Source organism: Hevea brasiliensis, chromosome 8, assembly GCF_030052815.1.
Source record: "Hevea brasiliensis isolate MT/VB/25A 57/8 chromosome 8, ASM3005281v1, whole genome shotgun sequence".
Classification (NCBI taxonomy): Eukaryota; Viridiplantae; Streptophyta; class Magnoliopsida; order Malpighiales; family Euphorbiaceae; genus Hevea; species Hevea brasiliensis.
In genome coordinates, this window is record NC_079500.1 from 96172207 (window position 1) to 96192519 (window position 20313).

Below are 20313 nucleotides of genomic sequence, written 5' to 3' on the forward strand. Positions count from 1 at the left end.
ATCACTTCTCACCAACCCAAGTCATTTCCCTTATGTTCATTCTTCTCCTAGCACACACTCACAATCCCATATGAGTCCTTTTAAATTTTCTTCTCTCGTTATTTCTTCACACATTTCACCTTCTTTTATTGCTTCTCCATCTCATTTAAGGAAAAGCACTAGAGTTATTTCCAAACCAAAATGGCTAGATGACTTTGTTGCTTTTGTTGATACTCCTATTCCAGCTTCTGGAAGTCATACTGCAGAAAGTCACCTAGACAGTGCTGGCAATCATTCTTTACCTATTGTGCCTACTTTTTTGTTACATCTTATTTTCCATCCCAATTACCTTCATTTTGTGGCAAATATGTCTACTTCTATGGAACTTAAGTCCTATAAGCAGGCCAAAGAGGACAGTAATTGGGTGTAGGCCATGATTGAGTTAGCTGCTTTGGAATTCAATAACACATGGTACCTGACACAAGTACATGTTAGCAAGAAGGCCATTGCCTCCAAGTGAGTATATAGGGTCAAATACAAGCCCGATGGCTCTATTGACAAGTGCAAAGCAAGGTTAGTTGCCAAGGGTCTTTGTCAATTGCTTGCAGTTGACTATCATAATATTTCTTTTTCTCCTATTGCTAAATTGGTGACTGTATGGGTGTTTTTAGCTATTGCTACTACACATCAGTAGGATATTCATCAATTAAGCATCAAAAATGTCTATTTGCACGGGCATATTGATGAAGATATATATATATATATATATGACCCACCTCAAGGCTACGACAAAGCCAAACCAACAGAAGTATGTAAGCTTGTTAAAAGTTTATATGGTTTAAAGCAGGCTAATAGACAATGGAATAAGGAACTCCCTACTCATCTCCAGGCTTATGGTTTTTAACAATCATCTTTTGATCACTGCCTTTTTACTAAAAGTTCTCAAAATCATTTTCTTGCACTCATTGCATATGTTAATGACATTGTAATAGCAAATGCAACTGAAGATGATATTTTGGTAGTAAAACAATACTTACACAAGCAATTCACAATTAAAGATATAGGGTATATCAAATACTGTCTAGGTATAGAAGTTGCAAGATCACAGTAAGGCATGTTCCTTAACTAGAGGAAATATGTGATGGACGCCATTAAAGATGCTAGCTTATCATATGCCAAACCTGCATTTTTTCCTTTTCCCAAAGGATAGAAACTTGAGAATGAAACAGGAGAATTATTGTTAGATCCACAAAGATATAGAATAGTGGTCGGTAGATTACTATGTTTTAAGTCTTACCAGACATATGCCACTCAACAACTCAACTAGTTCATGCAGGACCCAAGGCAGCCACATTGGAACATTATTATTCATGTATTAAAATACTTAAAAAGGTTGTCCTGACAAAGGCATATTCTTCCCATTCAATAATGATTTTAAGCTGACTGCCTTTTGTGATGCGAATTGGGCTGCTTGTCACATGTCACGAAAATCCCTCATTGGTTTCTGCATTTTTATTGGTTCATCTTTTATTTCTTGGAAAGCCAAGAAGCGAAATACTGTAAGTCATTCTATAGCCAAGGCAGAGTATCGAAGCATGGCTTCGACTGCATGTGAGTTGAAATGGATTAGCTACCTTCTTCAATAATTTCAAGTTTCACCACTTTACCCATCCAGTCATCCACCTTCCTTGTGACAACAAAGTAGCACAACACATTGCTGCTAATCCTGTATTCCATGAACGCACTAAGCACCTTCACATTTATTGTCATATTGTGCAAGAACAACTCAAGGAAGGATTTATTAAAACGGTTCATTTCCCTTCGAGGCTCCAAGTTGCAAAGTTGCTCACCAAACCTCTTAGTGCCTCTGCTTTTCGTATGCTCTTATGCAAGATAGGTCTGTAAAATTTCAACCCATCTCCATCTTGCGGGACAGATGAAGACATTTATTTAAATGGTGCATTGCAAGCTCAAAGACAGCAAGGAAAAAAATGGTGCATGGACTTTAATGATGCGGTGCAGATCAATGTGTAGTAACTTAGAGCTCAGAAGCTTTTCTTGCTTTTCTATTTACACGGGCGCACCAAAACTAATTTTTGTTAGTTTAGTTATCGTAACTGACAACAGTCGTAACTGATTGTATAACAACCTCTTAACTCTAGAATTCTCTAGAATTTTCTTTTGTATCAGCTAACTCTTGTACATAAACCATCTTCTTATTAATCAAAATGCATATGGAGTGTTCCACGATTTTAACTTTTGCATTTTATTTCAATTGTAAATATGACTTACTATTATTTTTGATATTTTTATTACAAAAATAACTTTTATTATAGGTGTATGCTATGGTAAATTTAAAAAAAGTAAAATTATTTTGTTATAAAAAATAAAATAATTTAATGAAATTTTACATTTAATGAAATTTTACAATTTGTTTCATTAAATTTTTATAAAATGATATTTTTTTCTAAATAATCAATTACGAAAAATTTTATTAACTTAACGAAAAAAAAATCAACATCTTAAATTACCATATTTTCCTCATCATCTTAAATTTTAATTAAAATAATAGATATTGAATGTGAAATATTAAATAAGTATACCTTTTTAAGTTTATTTATAATATTTTTTTAACATTATTAAAAAATATTATATATTTTTTTATGTAAAAATTATTTTTTCCAAGTTAATAAATTTTTATTCTTTTACAAAAAAAAAAATCATTTAAAAAAAATTAATGAGATAAATTATAAAATTTCATCAAATAATGTTGTTTTTCATAACAATGCAATTTTGCTTTATTTTAAATTAAATAACCATAAAATACACCTTATGACAGTTTTTATTTTTTGAATATGTGATCATTACTATTACTATTAGTACTGCTGCTATTGTTATTATTATTATTATTATTATTATTATTATTATTATTATTAGTATAGGGTCAAGATAACATGATTTTGCAGCAGAGCAACTCTTAAAGAATAGTCTCTCATAGCATCAACCTTTCCTCTTATCATCAGCTGGCAGATGCTGACAAAGAACCAAGCAGTTTCATTCCCTAGTTTCCTAAGACGCGCAACCTTTTTTTGCAAACAAACGAGAAAAGTAGAGGTGCATTAGGCTTACTATTTCATGGGAAATCTCCAGGTTTCCAATCAAACCAAAAATTCAGGCAATTCCACACGTATCATTACATCCATTCTTGAATACCAAGTGCAAGGAAGAGAACAGAAACTTGATGTAACTTGTATTCATTTAATTAAAACAATTAACATTTACTAAAAAATTCCAGTAATTACAAGTAACTAGTATTGTAAGAAATATAGTCAAGAAATGATGAGGCTGTACAGGAGGGGCAAAATCTCACCTTAAGCAACCCCCTTCACCTAGCAAAAGCTGAAACCTGATCCATCATGTTCCTATCCTGTGAATTTCTGTGGTACCTAGTTTCAATCTCAAAAAATCTTAATGTTCAATTGTGTGCTCAATATCTAACTTGCCAAGGATTTAACAAATCCAATGCATCATCCATTCAGATTGAGGCCTTCCCTATATTTTGGGCAAAAGGTGATTCTACCAAACTGACTCTTTATCTTTCAGAAAATATCAACCAAGTTCAATGCCTTTTTCTCTTGCAGCTTCTACGATGGAATTAGCATCTCCTCTAATCTTGGATAAGTTATAATAGCAATTCCACAGCTTAATGGACAATGGATAAGCGGATAAAGCTCTCCTGTAAAATCTCTCAGAAATTAACTCAGTACCCTCAATTCCTTCCAAAATACCTGCAGCATTAACCCATACATACTCTGGTGCTATTGGGATAGCATGAAAGATTGCACTGACCAAGGTTGAGCTTGCCCAATACAACATACTGCCAGAAGATACTTCACTAAAATGCTCACCTCTGCTCAACAGCTTACAAGCAGAAAATGCTAATTGATAGTTAGATGGCACAATCTCCAAGATGGCTTCCACAAAATCAACCAGTTCCTGTGGCTGGCTAAATTTTTGGGGTACAAGAGAGGGCCCATGCCAAACTTCAAGAACTATGTTAACTAGAGAAAAATCACATGAAACTGGACTCAACAAGTTACTAATTAGCTGCCGAACTCTTGGCTTCTCAATTTTATTTATGAATCGTCTTGATAACGGCTCAGACACAGGAAGAGCCCGGGCATCATCCAAATAACCATTCAATACATTCAGTTGCTCACTAATAAAAGCATCCTCCTTTAGCTGTAACTCATAGTTAAGCAAGAAGTTGGCATGTTCTCTCAAGCAATGCTTGAAGATTGGTGGAGCTGCAGCCTTGAATGCTTTATCAATGGCATTGCGGGCCTCAATATGATCATTATGCAACAATTTAGCAAGAGAGTAATTAAGATATCCAAATGTCATATCCATCCGGTTAGAATTGGATGTCAAAAACTCTGGATTGGATGCTGAGGCTAATCTTGATAACTGATCTGAGCTATTTGTATGTGTAACATCCAGCTTTTCTTGTTGATGATATTGAACTTCTGAAGAGGAGTTGAAGCAACGGACAATAAGCTCTTTCACAAATCCAACATCTCCCTTTCGGAGGGCACATTCAATATATTGATTCCAGATGCAATGAATTCCAGGCGTTTCCTTTGGCCAGCTCCTAATGGCTTCCTCAAAACCCTCAAAATTCTCGAAGTCATTCATCTGTAACCTTGCTGATATAAGAACTAATTCTAAGCAGAATGGGTACAACTTCGTATATTCATCCAACAAACTCCCACAGCATTCTAAGCCACCAAGTGCCACCATACATCTAATATGGCAGAGACCAAAATGTTGCGCTGATGTAAGATCAGCCTCGCTTGCAAGTGATCCAGTATCAACAGATAATTTAACAGAATCCACTGCCATTTCTACCAGTTTAATGGCCCTCAGCTTCTCCTCATCCAGCAAGTGAGTACAAGGCCATTCAATTGCAAGGAGTTCTTTGTCACATTCAAATTTTTGTACAACAGCCTCAGGCAATGTCCTGTAAATAACTAAGTACACACAACAAACCCAGAACATATATTTGTCAGAAATTTTTAAGCATGCAAGGATATCAGAAAGCAACAAAGAATGAGGTTGCTGATCTGAATTAGAAGCCACAGGAAAGAATCCACAGATTTTCTGAATTGCCTTCTCAACATTCCCAGACATGCACAAACAATCCATCATCTGCAAAAAAATGTCTAAGATGCATGCGCTAGCATACATTTCATCGCTTTCACGAGCAGATGCGTGGTGGCAGAGTGCTGTGAGGGCAGCATCATATGCAGATAACCGATCAACAAGATGCATACGACTGTTGATATACATAAGCCAAAGTCCATAGGACCTGTCATTGTGTTTGACCTGAAGAACAAGAAGGAAAGCGTTTCCATACAAAAATTTGCATTTCAATTACATTAAGAGAGGAAAAAGAATAGATTCAGAAATGGACAAGATAACTGCATAGTGCGCTATTGCTAAAACAATGAACACACACATGCTAAAATAGAAGCCATCCTCACATACAACAAACAACCTCCAGCACCTGCACGTTATCTGCTTTTTTAATGAAAACCAAAGGGTATGCAATTATGCATACCTACATAATATCTATATAAAGCAAAAAGGGGAATATTGTTGCCTTCTAAAAAAAAAAAAATTAAAGAACATCATCCACCTAGATTTTCTAATCACAATTCACAAAAGATAAAATCTCAAAAAGGAGAATATCAGCCAAAACAATCTTATTGAACAACTCAACTCAACTAAGCCTTTATCCCAAAAATTTGGAGTCGGCTACATGGATTCGCTTTCTCCACTCTGAACGATTTTTGGTTAAATCCTCAGAAATGTGTAATGCTTCTAGGTCATATTGTACTACTCTCCTCCAAGTCAATTTAGGTCTACCCATTTTTTTCTTTCTATCCTCTACCCTAATGTGCTCTACTTGTCTAACTGGAGCCTCCGTATGTCTACGCTTCACATGACCAAACCACCTCAATCTCCCTTCTCTCAACTTATCTTCAATTGGCACCACTCCTACCTTTTCTCTAATACTCTCATTACGAACTTTATCTAGTCTAGTATGGCCACTCATCCACCTTAACATTCTCATCTCTGCAACTCTTATCTTAAATGCATACGACTCTTTCAATGCCCAACACTCACTACCATATAACATAGCCGGTCGTATGGCTGTACGGTAAAATTTTCCTTTCAATTTATTGGGAATCTTACGATCACATATAACTCCCGTGGCACGTCTCCACTTCAACCATCCGGCTTTAATCCTATAACTAACATCCTCCTCACATCCCCCGTCTACTTGAAGGACTGAGCCTAGATATTTAAAGTGATTACTTTGGGACAGTACCACTCCATTCAAACTAACTCCTTCCTTATCACCAGTTTGGCCTTCACTGAACTTGCAATGCATGTATTCTGTCTTCGTTCTACTTAACTTAAAACCCTTTGACTCTAGAGTACTTCTCCAAAGTTCTAGCTTTCTATTGACTCCTTCTCGTGTCTCATCTCAAAACAATCTTATTGAACAGTGCAAAATATTACCAAAGGTCCATCATCCATGTCAATCAAAAAATTAGAAGACTACAATTATAAGACTGACATAGAATAAGCCCTAGTGCCCTACAAGTCTACCTAGACAATTTATCATCTCCAATTAAATTACAAATGTAGTAAAACACAGATATATCACTCTTTTGTAGCTCATTTATAATAATAAATCAACAGAGAGCTGTAACCAATCTCTGAACATAGACTATTATGGAAAATCAGGACGTTAACTCCCTTATTCTCAATAACATACCGCATAGGAGAACATGTCCTCCTTCGCAATGGATTTGATGTTGCCGTAATAAATAAGCAGGTAAGTTATCCACAGAATTTCAGATTTTGGATCAGCCTCAATAGCTCGTGAAAGTATAGAAAGAGCCTGCAACAATGAGAAATTGGGACAACCGTAGCTGATCAATCATGATGTAGCAGGTTAAATTAAAATGCAAGGCACAAAGCTTACCTTTTTCATACCCTCTAGTTTATTAACCTCCTGATTGAGAATAAGGAGGGCCTTCTCAAGGGATTGCACATCACCGGGTAGCATTTGGTTCAGATGGTTCTAAATGTACATTTAGCAAAAAGGAAACTTAAATGAGATGGTCAATTAAACAACAAAAGAAGTCAATCATGTATCAGGGAAAAAAACCACCATTTATACAAAAGGACCTCTTTAAGAGGCACAAGTGAGCAAGCACAATCTATGTTGAGGTAAAGCATAAATGCGTCAAAGTAATAGATTTAAACTTGATTTCTCTTGAGTTTCTTATTGTCACATCAGAAAGATCTAAGTCTTTAGAAGAAGCACAGTTTAAGATATAGCTACAACGAATCAAATACATGTGGCATAATATCCCAATTGGATTTCACACAAAAAATAAAAAATGAACAAGTCTGCTTAAGAATATTAGACTAATATACAAACAAAGTGGATGGTAAAAACTACTTTCACACTATAAGCCACTCAAGTTCAAAATGCACTCTTAGAAACAAGTAAAGCAGATACGAGAGGGTGGAAAGATCTCTGGAATCAAGTAGTTGGTCAAGAATTTTCAAAACTTAATCCCAAACAACATAGAGAGGATGAACAACATTTCTTCAGAAAATTAAACACCAGCTAAGCTATGTGACACAAGTTTCTTTAACATTAGAAAAGCAATAAGAAAAAAAAAATCCCCGTCTAGGTCATGTAAATAAGTTGAAGGTTAAGACTGGGAGTTGGCTACAAAGAACTACAATTATGACAAAATATCTTCTAAGAATACAATAACAGATGACAATCAAACAGCAAACAATAGGAAAATAATGTAAAGAAAATAGCAACAAACAAACCACTATGCTGTTTCTACTCCGAAAGTATGATGATGGCTTGTCCCAACTCCCATTGACCTCAATACGACCATCATTGCTATGCAAAAAGGGCTCATCAGCAGGCAAGTCTATTTGAAATAAATTTGATAATGCTAAGCAGATACTGAAGCATTTCTTCCAGCATTGTCCATGTCTCCGTGCAACAACAGACTCGTATGAATGCGGATCAGCTTTCAAAACATCTAAGCCAACTAGATAAGTTGGTGGAGTCAAAAAACTAAGACACTTGGCAAGTCCTGCGGCACCATTACGTTTTCTTTTCTGTAATGTCAATCCAACCTGACAGTCTGGACAAGCACTACTATTGAGTACAAGGACAGCTACCAAGTACTTAGAAAAGTCAAAATAAAATTAACTAAAATCTAATATTTCATACCAGCACTATCAGAACCATCATGCTGATGTTGGCCCGCGTTCTCATTGGAGAAGTCCCTAACATGCTGCCAAGGACATTGATCATTATTGCATTTACCACGGAGGTCATACATGCAGAGTGGCCAAAATGGATCAACTGCAAGATCACAGGTAAAAGATCCAATTCCATTTTCAAATATATTCCCAAAACTATCCTCCACTGGTTTTGCTATGAGAATGCTTTGCTGGATATCCCCAGCATTGATGCAACCACCAGCCCCATTGTAAACATCATAGGTGTCACCTTGTTGATTTTTCCTACTTTGTAAAACTAATGAATTAAATGGAGACTCAACTTTCATATGATAAAATGCACTCCTTAAAATCAAAGTAGGTGAAAATAAGACGGCTGCCAACTGATGACCTCTAACAGAATATTCATTACGCTTCTTTTTGTGCTTCTGGATTTGAACAGTAGACCCAAAAACATCTCTCTCACGCTGATCATTACCTAAATCAAAGAATGAAAATCACTAAAAGTTTCAAAAAATGAAAACAAAAACATAAATTACAAACTTATTGTATATAAGAAAATAAATAACTATCAATTGTTAATTGTATTAAATATTTTTAAAATATTCAAATTAATACTCTATTCAACCATATTATGTGTCCTAATTCCTTTTCTCCTTGTCCAAATTGCACACACACACTCCACAGTCAAAAAGTCAGACTAGTAAACCTTTTTGTTTACACATTGCCTTTTGTTGTAAATTTGCAAGTACCGTTTCCTACCAATTGAAAAGGAGAATTTTGCAAAAGAATTTGAAAGAAAATGAGATGACATGCACTCATTGTTGTCCCAATGATCAAACCACACATTATGAGACCGTTTATTCAAAAGATTCTCAGAACTGAAAAAAATGATTCATATCTATAACCACATGATTTGACCAAAAATGTCAAATTGCATATCATTTTAATAAAATTTTAGTGCAATATGTTAAGAATAAAGGAAAATATATGCGAAATAGCATGATCACGTCACCACCTTCCAAATTTGTAAAAAATGAATCTTCAGATTGTGAGCACAAATCATGTATAACTTTCCAAACAAGCAGAGTACTGACACGACAATGACAGGCAAACAAGGTTCTACTAACTGAGTAGAAAGCACCCAATTTAACACAGTAGCCATTGAGATCCACCAACTAAATAATAAGCATAAAAGTAAGGAATGACTTTACCATCAAAACATTACACAAGTTGCAAGAACAATACAGAACATTTTTGTGAGTTTGACCCTGCATGCATGCAAGTATGAACATGTGCAAGAAAAGAAGTTGCGATATAACAAGATGAAAACAGTAACTAAATCTAGAATGACACATGATTGCAACAAATATTAATTTCATTCACTGAAACAATTAATTAGCTCAACATTCAAAATGAAGCCAAAAGCTAGACTACTTCTAAGAACTACAAGAGTTATCATTAGAAGATTACCTCCAAGATCAAATTCCTGATTTCTTTCTGCCTCTAATAATGGAACACTGCCATTGCTTGTCTGAGTTCTTTCACTTCCATTGTCATTTTCAGCCCCCAGCTCATCTGCAGACTCAGGGTTCGATAAACCACTATTCTTTGGGAAAATTCTCCTTCCTAGCCGCGCAAATAGTTCAGACCTTAATGTTGCCTCAAGAATTAAAGAATCCTGAGAGCCACCAATGGACAAATTTTTGTTAGAATGATTAGTGTTCTTTTGCCTTCCCACGGAATTTTGTTCTCTTTGCTCAGTGGAAGTGGGTTGCACAGTTGCTTGACCTAATGGAGATGTCTCCTCATCTTCATCTGCTGAAATATCAGGATCATTTGATGGAGAGCTTACTGCATTTGCAGCATTTTCCCTGTTAAGATGCAATGGCTCTGATGTACTTGCATCTGGTTCACTGCATGGTTCAGACCCCATATTTTGCCCATTGACATGCCTATAGGACATCTTCAAGGGGCCACCATTGGCGCATTGGATGTTTGAATCATAACCTGGTTGGTTATGACCATCATACTCAGGCCTCCTAGAATGGCTTGATGGTGGCATTAGTTCTAGATTTCTAGACGTGTTATCCATATGGTTCAACCCAATTCCAACATGCTCAGGCTTCCTTGTGGACCATAACAAACTGGAATCATTCAAAATGAAAGATCGAAATTGAGCCGAGTAAAGTTCCCTTTTATGATAAAGTTCAGTACATCTAGCATTAGCCTCAACCAAAGCCCTTTGGGCTTTTCGATAAGCTTTAAGAGCATTTCTTTCTTCAATTTCACATATGCGCCTATGCTCTTGTGCTTCTTCCAGCTCCTTGTCCAGTGATTCCTCCATTTCAACCAATGAATGCATATCTATGTTGCTATGTTCCGAGACATTTGGAGCACCTAAATAATTCCAAAGGCCTATATCGTTCAAAGATGCCTACACAATAATCAGGTACAACAAAGAAAAAAATCAGAATGTAAAGAGGCAGAGAGAGGGGGAAGAAGAATAAGAAAACGTTAACATAGGCATACACCAGAAGCCTCAAATGTAATATCTAGGGACAGGAACACACCTGAGAAATATTGTTCAATGATGATTGAACCGTCCTGTCATTGGATACACCTTCACGATACTCACAACCATTCATTAGATGCTGTTCACTAGTCGATGTCTTTAAGAGAGAAAGTGGTGGCCAATGTCCACCAATATTAACCGGATGATTCAACTCAATACTGTTCTGTAATGTAGCAATAATATTAATAGGGAGAAAATACAGACAGTAGTATGGATAGAGTACGATATATGAAACAATTCTAACACCAAAATTTGTTAAATTAGATAAAAATCAAAATTAAACAATTTATAGAATATGTAATCATAATGGTGTGTGTGTCCATGCATATATCCACGTATGTGTATTATGGATGAGAAGAATTCGGGTATAACCCAAAAAACAAACCAAACTGATTCAGTTCGTTTCAGTCAGTATTTTTCTAAAATTTCAGTCTTCAGTTCAGTTATTAAGGTCAAAATAACCTAACCAACTGAATATCATCAACCCATAATACGCTTCATTTTTTTTATTTTATCCCTAAAGGCCTAAAAAACTAATCTTTTTGCAAAATCCTCACTCCTCAGTTCCTCCCCTCCTTCCTCTTAAGTTCCTGCATTTTGTCATTCTCCAGTCTGAAGCTCAGCTCTTATCCTCCATTCTTCACTGCTTCCTCATATCCTCAATTCCAAACTGTGTTGCTTCCTCAATTCCTCAAGTCCTCACTCCAATCTCTACTGTCTCAAGTCACTACATCAGATCCTTGATTAATCTCACATTTCCTTGCCTCCTCTCCTCCATCTCGCTACTCTCATCTTCTCTGTCTGAAAAGGAACAACTGACGACCTTCCTCTTTGTTGCTCTCCTAAGGTCATCTCTCAAATGTGACTCACAAGCCTCAAAGATCCAATTGAATCCGCGTTTGTTTATTGCTCAAATTTAATAAGCAATCTGTAAAATTATTGTTAATTTTTGTATTAATTGAAGCCATTTTGAAATTACGGTTTAGGATGATAAGATCTTGTGTTTGACCTTGCAATTTGCAATTCTTAGCCTCACAGTGAGCAATTTTAATGTGTTATGTTACTGTGTTTTGAAATTTTCCCAATTCTTCAGTCTGGAAAGTCATTCTTTCAGTTTGGGTCAATGACTTTGTACTTAAGAATCTAGGAAAACTTTGCATTCTATAAATTGTAACTTCGCAGAATTGATCGACTGAACAATTTTTCAATTTGGTTGATTCAGTTTTCCTATTTAGTTTTTTTTTTTTTTTTTTTTTTTTTTGGGAATTGAACAGAACGAATGCACAGCCCTAATATGTATATATCCTACACAAGCAAATGCTTCAGGAGCTGGACATTTAGTGTAGCTAATTGCTATTAACAAGTATGGAATAAAGCTCAATTAAACTCATTTGCATGAGCAGGATAATGGTATCTTCCCAGTATCAGAGTGAGAGTATTGAACAATAGCTATTCAAGTATATTCTGGAAAAATCTAATCAATTTATGCAAAACACATGAGTAGATGACCCCCACAACTCAACACTCAACTGAATCTTGATTCCAATCTAGGTAGGATTGCTCTACAAATACATTTTCCTCTTTTCCACTTGGTTTAATGCTGCATCAATAGAAAGGTCTAAAGTCGCTAAATCCTTTATCACCACCTTACTCCCACATCTTCCTAGTTCTAGCCCTTGTCTTCGCTACAGTTTACATTGAAGAAAATGACACTTTTTAGAAGCCATTTAATGAAGCAGCATTACCTAAAGGTTACTGAAAAAATAGAAATCAAAGAAAGTATAATATAGCATGTGAAGTTGACAGTAACAAATAGGTCAACATACAAAGCAATGAGTTGTAATGAAAGCATGATATATGTGATTTCTTCTAAGTTTCTAACTTACCGTCTTCTTTGGCAATGCAATTGAGTTCACATTTGTTACAGTTGCTGTTTGGTCCAACAAGGCACAGGGATCAACCTGCATAATGCTCCTGTCAGTCTGAGCACAATTACTATTGATGTTAACCCCTGCAAAGCATAACGACCCTATTGTTATGGGATCTTGAGATTAAGCTATAGGATAGAATTTAGGCATGACAAACAAAGCATTCACCTTCTTTCAACTCACTAGGTATATTCTCTGATGAAATATCCACCCGCTTATCATCTTGTTTTTGCCATTTAACATCACTTGACTCCGCCCTTCTTGAGGGACTTTCTTTTTGGCTATGATCAACCATATTCCTGTCCGGCAAAGCACTGTTCAATAATGCATGCTCTTTCAATGGTATAATGGATTTTACCGCAGTTATTTCTTGTCTCCTGTCTGATGCTAACTGGGTAGAATAAGATCCACTGACTTTTAAGCGTTTCCTATCTGACTCTTTTGGCTCTCGCTGTCTAACATCAACCAAGATTGCATTAGATTTCCTGACTGTATCAGCACCTAGGTTCACAACTGTGTAATCCCTGCCTGAAACTGAAGCAGATTCTTTATTCTGATGGATAGCCTTAAGCTTCAGTTCTCTTTCTCGAAGTGCAATCTGCTGCCTCAAGTCCCGAAGTTTGGTGTTGTTCAAACCCAAACCTTGATCAAAACTATGCTCTGGGCTTGTAAATTTTCTGTTCATAGTATTAAAATTTCTAACTAGAGATCCTTGATCAATTGATGAAGGCCCAGCACTTCTGGAATGTGCTCCACCATTAATCTTTGCAGTTGATGAGATAAATGTGCGACTAAGAGATAATTTCTTGGGCATTACTTTGTTTACATTTCTGGCAGTCTTTTGTAATTTACTTGATTTTTCAGATGAAAGAGAAGGCAGCCTTCGAGTACCATCCACCCCAGCCGTGTTCTGTTTAATTTCTAAAGCCTTTTCTGCCATGTGATCTTCTGATTCACTTCCTGTGTCATCATCTGAGAAGCTTATCACTAGGTTAGTATTGGCACCCTGAGGCCCATGCCATCCAGGATTAACCGATTTAAATGGCACCCGACTCTTCTCAAAGCTCTTATCTTTATTTGGTTGTATGGATGTATGGGGCAGAACATCAACAGAATTTGCAGGATTTGTGCCAGAAGTAGCCTTCCCTGTACAATAGGTAACTCCCTCAAAAAAAATTATAGCAAAATATCCAATTAGCTTCCAAGAAATCAAATACATCACAGATCTCCTAATTTGTATAAATCTGGAAATAATTATTTTTCAATTTGCACTACAACTCAGCAAAATAAAGTCATATACAACTCCATTTGTGAGGTAGAAAATAACAGAAAGACAAGACATATATGGTGGTCCCAAATGCATCAAATCATTACAATGTAAAACCTAAGCACTTAGGCATGAAATGAAAACAGGGAAGTAAATTTGTAAATTAGAAAACTCATAATGGATTTTGTACTTAACAAAAATAGTAGATCAAATGTAGCCAAGGAATGAGGTGGATTCATTAAACACTCACGAATGGAATTAATTCAAAAATAACTAAAGCAATGATGACATTTTATATATCAAATCTATAATACTTTTTTCCCATGGTAGATATCTTTCTGATTTCATTTAAGTTCATAATCTGGAGTAACTAATTTTTGGGAATATTACCATCTAAAACTTTTTCTACTCAAGGAAAGAGTAGTCTAGAAAAAATTCAGGAAGTAGAAAGATGAAAGATAGAATTAAGCAGCAGCCAAGGCACGGTTAAATTGGTAGTCACCTTCTCTTCTAAAGAGGCAGGTAAAAGTTCAAATCCCCCCTCCCTAATTATGTGTGTGTGAGTACGTGAGCATGAAAGAAAGAGAGTGTTATGGATGCATATTTGTGGGCAAGACTTGATCCACAAGAGAATCCAATCAATGGTGATAAGAATGGCAATAAATAAATTAGCATCAAAAGCGAATTCAGCAGCAGTAACTAATTAGCAGAAATAAATATTATAATTAAGATATTACTCTAATTGTCATTATCTTATGTTATGACCTTGAATGTCGATTTCCAATAATAGCGAATTCTATATGAAATCATGTAATAATCTCTTTATAAGAAGATCATATTATGAATAAAATATCAAGCAAACTTATCTCAATTGTTCTGTAAGGTTTGAGACTCTTTCTTAATGAGTTTTAAGGTTTTTGGCTCCATCCAACGAGTTCTACTTTTTTGTCACCATAGGTCCATCAAGAGGGAGAAACCGCAACAAGGGAAAAGCTGCAGGTTCAGAAAAAGACTTCGTAGTTCATCGCCTCGTGACTTGATCCTTGACTCGTGAATATAACAAATTGGTATCATAGCCAAACATGGGGAATTCCAATGTACTGCGAACCCTTATCCGTGAGACGTCAAAATAGAATACAGCAAGAGTTGCCCAGGTAGAGGCACAAGTTCAAGATTTCACTTGGCAACAAAAAAAATTCATGTCAGTCATGAGAAGAACCGATGGAAAGGTAATGGAAACTGGAATCAGTAGCAATTCCTCACATCTGAATACTGCTACAGGGCTGGAAGAAATATAGACTAGAGGCGTATTGCCGAGGTATGCCAAGTTGGACTTTCCAACTTATGATGGTTCAAATGATCCCCTCATCTAGCTCCATCGTTGTGAGCAATATTTTCTTAATCTGAAGACACCAGAAATAAATACGGTGAACCTTGCAGCATTTCATATGACGGGAGAGGCACAACTCTGGTTCAACATATTAGAATAAGAAGAACCCGACTATCATGGAACGTGTTCAAAGAATATTGCAATTTGAGATTCGGGCTTCCACTCAGTAGCAATCCTTTGGGCGATTTGGCTAATTTGAAACAGACAGGGACAGTGGAAGAACACCAATGTCAATTCCAGAGCCTCCTAGCTCGTGCAACGACAGTTCGAGTAGATTAGCAAGTTGATTTGTTTACTGCAGGCCTAACAGATTCAATCCGAATCGATATAGAGATGCGAAATCCTCAAAGTTTGGTGGCAACTATGAACCTGGCAAGAGCCTTTGAAAGAAAACAACAACTGGAAGAAAATTGGATAAATTCATGGTCCAATACAAGAACAACACCTACTTCATCAATTCTGCCTATAACCAAAGCTACTGGCACATTACAGAATTCTAGTTTAGGAAGTGTTTCATCTCAAAGATTGAATCGTTCAGAGATGGCTGAACGAAGAGTAAAGGGACTGTGCTATAATTGTGATGAATCATATTCCTCCAGGCATCAATATAAGAAATTGTTTTGGTTGGAGATGGATAATTCAAAGGAAGCAACGAGGCAAAAGGACTATGGGTGATTCATAGTCTTATCCTACTGTTGAGCTTTAGGACAAGCTCTTTCTCCAAGAAGGGAGTGATGTTATGGATGCATATTTGTGGGCAAGACTTGATCCAGAAGAGAATCCAGTCAATGGTGATAAGAATGACAACAAATAAATTAGCATCAAAAGTGGATTCAACAGCAGCAACTAATTAGCAGAAATAAATATCATAATTAAGATATTACTCTAATTGTCATTATCTTATATTATGACCTTAAATGTTGATTTCCAATAATAGAGAATTTCATGTGAAATCATGTAATAATCTCTTTATAAAGAGATCAGGTTATGAATAAAATATCAAGCAAAATTATCTCAATTATTATGTGAGGTTTGAGACTCTCTCTTAACGAGTCTTGAGGTTTTGGGCTCCCTCCAATGAGTCCTACTTTTCTGTCACCATAGGTCCAAACTGCAACAAGGCAAAGGCGACAGGTTCTGAAGAAGGCTTCGTAGCTCATCGCCCCGTGACTCGATCCTTGACTCGTGAATATAACAGAGAGAGAGAGAGAGAGAGAGAGAGAGAGAGACTAAACTTGCACATAACTTAGCATAGCAATATGATTTTCTTTTTACCCTTACCATGCCACTTCGCACATACAAAACACACAACTTGCTTAATATACAACAGAACTATAATGTGACACCTCTTACCCGTCTACAGTGTAGCCGAGCAAGATATGCCACACAGTGTGCCGGAGCACCAAATCATATTTCAATTCAATTAACCCTTTTTACTTTTTTATTTACAATTTTTTATTAATCTGAATTTTTCGTAAATTTTATAGAAAATCCGGCATAGTACCGGCTATAAATTGGAAAAACAGTTCTTCTGAATCTGTTAAAAACACTTACAATATAATTATAATTTCAATCTCAATCAACCACCAACATATTTTCAACAATTTCTCAAATCACTTCAGTATCTCAAAATTCAATTCATTTCTTATCACACTCAATTCAATGAGAAATGCTCACATTTATTACTGAATATAGTTCATAGATAATTATATCAAAAGCATAATTACATGAGTTTATAATATACATTACAGAAGTTTACAAAATACAAAATACCAAAAGTAGCCTAATGTCCTACCAAATGCACTGCAAATGTGAGCATTTCTTATTGAATTGAGTGTGATATGAAATGAATTGAATTTTAAGATACTGAAGTGATTTGAGAAATTGTTGAAAATATGTTGGTGGTTAACTGAGATTGAAATTATAATTATATTGGAAGTGTTTTTAACATATTCAGAAAAACTGTTTTTCCAATTTACAGCCGGCACTCTGCCGGATTTTCTATAAAATTTGCGAAAAATTCAAATTAATCAAAAATTATAAATAAAAAAGTAAAAAGGGTAAATTGAATTGAAATATGTTTTGGTGCTCCGGCACACTGTGTAGCATATCTTGCTCGGCTATACTGTAGACGGGTAAAGGGTGTCACATATAATCTCAACCAGGACAAAACAAGATGGCTCAATAGTGGACCTTAGCTCACAGCTCAAAGCAGGAGTGGAGATTGGATAAAGCAGAAGTCCTTATGAAATATCACAAGCTATGTTGTTAAATAAATAGAATCCAGACAAAGAATAAAGATTTTTTACGCCATAGTATGAAGAACCAGAAATCTGAACTTCTCATCAATAGGCAAGATAGACTTACTAGCCTGAATGCCTTCAGTGAATTTGTTCAATGAAGGAATAGGAATGGACCCTGCAGGTGCAGGCGGGTTAACTGAACCAGCAGACTGTGTAGCAGAACAAACAGGATTTTCCTGTAAGACAAAATCATAACCCTTTTTTAGCATGTTTCGATTAAAAGGGACAAATTAAACACAGGCCCACAAAATTTTAATTTATAAACAAACTAAAACAATAGTGCAACAACTGTCATTTAAGCTACATTACTAGCATCATAGTGAAACACAAATGCGTCAAAGTTAAACATGCATGTAACTCAATAATCATAGTAAAAACATGCAATTAGGCAGCATATTGATACATCCATACAATACAGTTAGCCAAGCACTCACGAAGGGGCTTAGAAAGAGAAGATAAGATCCAATAAAAAAAGAAATAACATCTCTGCAGCCAAAGCCATAAAGCCAGATTAATCATATCCACAAGGCACACGCAAGGACGTCATATATATCAGACCATAAAGTCAACTTCCTACAGAAAAGCACGTAAGGTTGGATAGTAAACATAGAGTGCAACACCAATCAAAATGCAGATTAAGAATTGACAAATCTAAAATATAAACTGAAAAACTAAAGGCTCATGGCTAACTAGAGGTAACATTCATTTTCTGGAAACAACGCAGAGCATGTCAATTAGACTTAAAAACTCCATTTCTTTTCCCTTTTTTTATCACTTTTTTCCCAGCAACCAAAGAGACACCGGACCAAATTAAAAATTAAAAACAAAAATCATTGAACATCAAATTCTACAGGAAAAAAAAAAGATCAATATTAAAAAATGAAACAGAACACTGATATGGAAGCTAAAGGAGTGTTAAGAACTTAAGATAGGGTTTAAAGAAGCAATACGTCGCCTTCTGTTGAAGAAGAGAGCTCGCCTTCTTCTCTGGTTTTGGTGTGGCGCTGAGGTGGATTAGGGTTTTCAGGATTAGAGGACATGGATTTGGTATTCTTGAGCTCATCGGTGGCGTTCTCCATTTTCTCTCTCTCTATCCAAAAATAGAAGAAGAATCGTTAGTTTACTTGTTTGGTTTCCGTTTTTCTCTCCCTAGAAAAATCGACGGTTAGCAGTAGCCAGTGAGATCTAAAGATAGAAAGGAAGAGAAAATGGCCCCCGAGCAAGTCAAGCAAGGAATAGCGAGCACAGCCGGCGCTGCAGTATAATTACGTAAATGTCCTTGATTATGTCATTGTATTACCAACTCTTTAAAAGATATCTTGTCCAGCAATGACACTAAATTCTCTGTCACTAAATTCTCTGTCATTTCAACCTCGGGCTCAACTCACCACGCTCCATTTGTGCTTGACGTGTCAGGCCCAGCTTTTAACCCAGAGTTTATATTATTGTGCAAAGGGCGAAATCGAACCGGGATTAGCCTACATTTTAGAGTAAATTTTATTATAAATAGTATTTTGAATTTATAATATTATAATTTTCTCAAAATTAGATTTTACAAGCTTAAAAATCCGTGTAATTTTACAGAATTTTTTTTTAATTTGTTATATTAATATATTTAATAAAAATATTTATATAAAAAAACATGTTCAATTTTAATTTAAAATAATATAAATTTTATATTTATATATTATAAATAAAATTATTATTTATTAATAATTATTAAAATATTTAATCAATTTAATTAAAATAAAATAAAATTATATTCATTTGCTATATTAAAGATTACAATTTTTTTTTCTTTTGTAAGGGGAAGGAGATTAAACCGGGGACGTAGCCCTAGATTCATTATGTTCTTACTACTAGACTAAAGTTAGGCCGGTAAATATTATATATTAGCAATGCATCTATAATTTACCTTAAGATAAAGTAATGATAATAATACAATAATTATTAATTATAATATATTAAATAAAATATAATTTAATAATAAAAATATTTAATTTCAAATTTAGTTATAAAATAAGATAATAAGTAATATCGATTAAGAAAAATAAATGATTAATTCATTAAAAAATGACTTAAAATTATTCTTATACAATAAGTTTGGTATATAAAAATAATGTATATGCACATTATTTTAAAATATTTTACAATAGATGAAAATAAATTAAATATATTAGAAATTTCAATAAAAATTAAAAAAATTTTAATTATTTATTACTTATATATTAAATTTACACATTTAATATATTAACTACTCTGGGTGAATATTGCTTAAAAAAACTCTAAATCTATATTATAAAAAAAATCTATAAATAATTTTTTAATATTTTTAGATAATAATAATAATAATAATATTAATATAAAATAATAATGTCAATTAAATTAATAATTTATTTTTATTACATTTTTGTTGTAATGAAATGGAAGTTTGATATTGTATTAATATAATTGTAATGTATGAATTAAAATATTTTATCAGAAAATAAAGTAATTTTTAAATTAATAATAATATAAAA

The 20313-nt window shown here is 34.8% G+C and overlaps 1 protein-coding gene across 2 annotated transcripts; it reads right to left on the bottom strand.

The window, feature by feature from the left end:
* Positions 1-3207: 3207 nt before the first annotated feature.
* On the bottom strand, positions 3208-18992 carry LOC110640171 (uncharacterized). Of its 2 annotated transcripts, none has more exons than XM_021791376.2 (11): positions 18745-18992; positions 17859-17970; positions 13018-13980; positions 12793-12917; positions 10905-11069; positions 9805-10768; positions 8321-8809; positions 7906-8231; positions 7037-7135; positions 6827-6952; positions 3208-5364 (listed from the first exon to the last, which is right to left on the bottom strand). In XM_021791376.2, the coding sequence occupies exons 1-11, from the start codon at positions 18871-18873 to the stop codon at positions 3589-3591; spliced, it is 5274 nt and encodes a 1757-aa protein (XP_021647068.2). In that variant the 5' UTR covers positions 18874-18992; the 3' UTR covers positions 3208-3588. The 2 variants fall into 2 exon arrangements, with proteins under 2 accessions (XP_021647068.2, XP_021647067.2); XM_021791375.2 differs by having other exon boundaries at positions 13003-13980.
* Between the last annotated feature and the right edge of the window lie 1321 nt (positions 18993-20313).

What these genes read in the sequence shown, in the direction of transcription:
- LOC110640171 (XM_021791375.2), bottom strand. Translation starts at nt 18,873, where the DNA reads ATGGAGAACGCCACCGATGAGCTCAAGAATACCAAATCCATGTCCTCT. An exon ending in CTTCTTCAACAGAAGGCGAC is followed by an intron (nt 17,971 to 18,744) that starts GTATTGCTTCTT and finishes TTTGTCTTACAG; the next exon opens with GAAAATCCTGTTTGTTCTGC. An exon ending in CACTGAAGGCATTCAGGCTA is followed by an intron (nt 13,981 to 17,858) that starts GTAAGTCTATCT and finishes CCTATTGTACAG; the next exon opens with GGAAGGCTACTTCTGGCACA.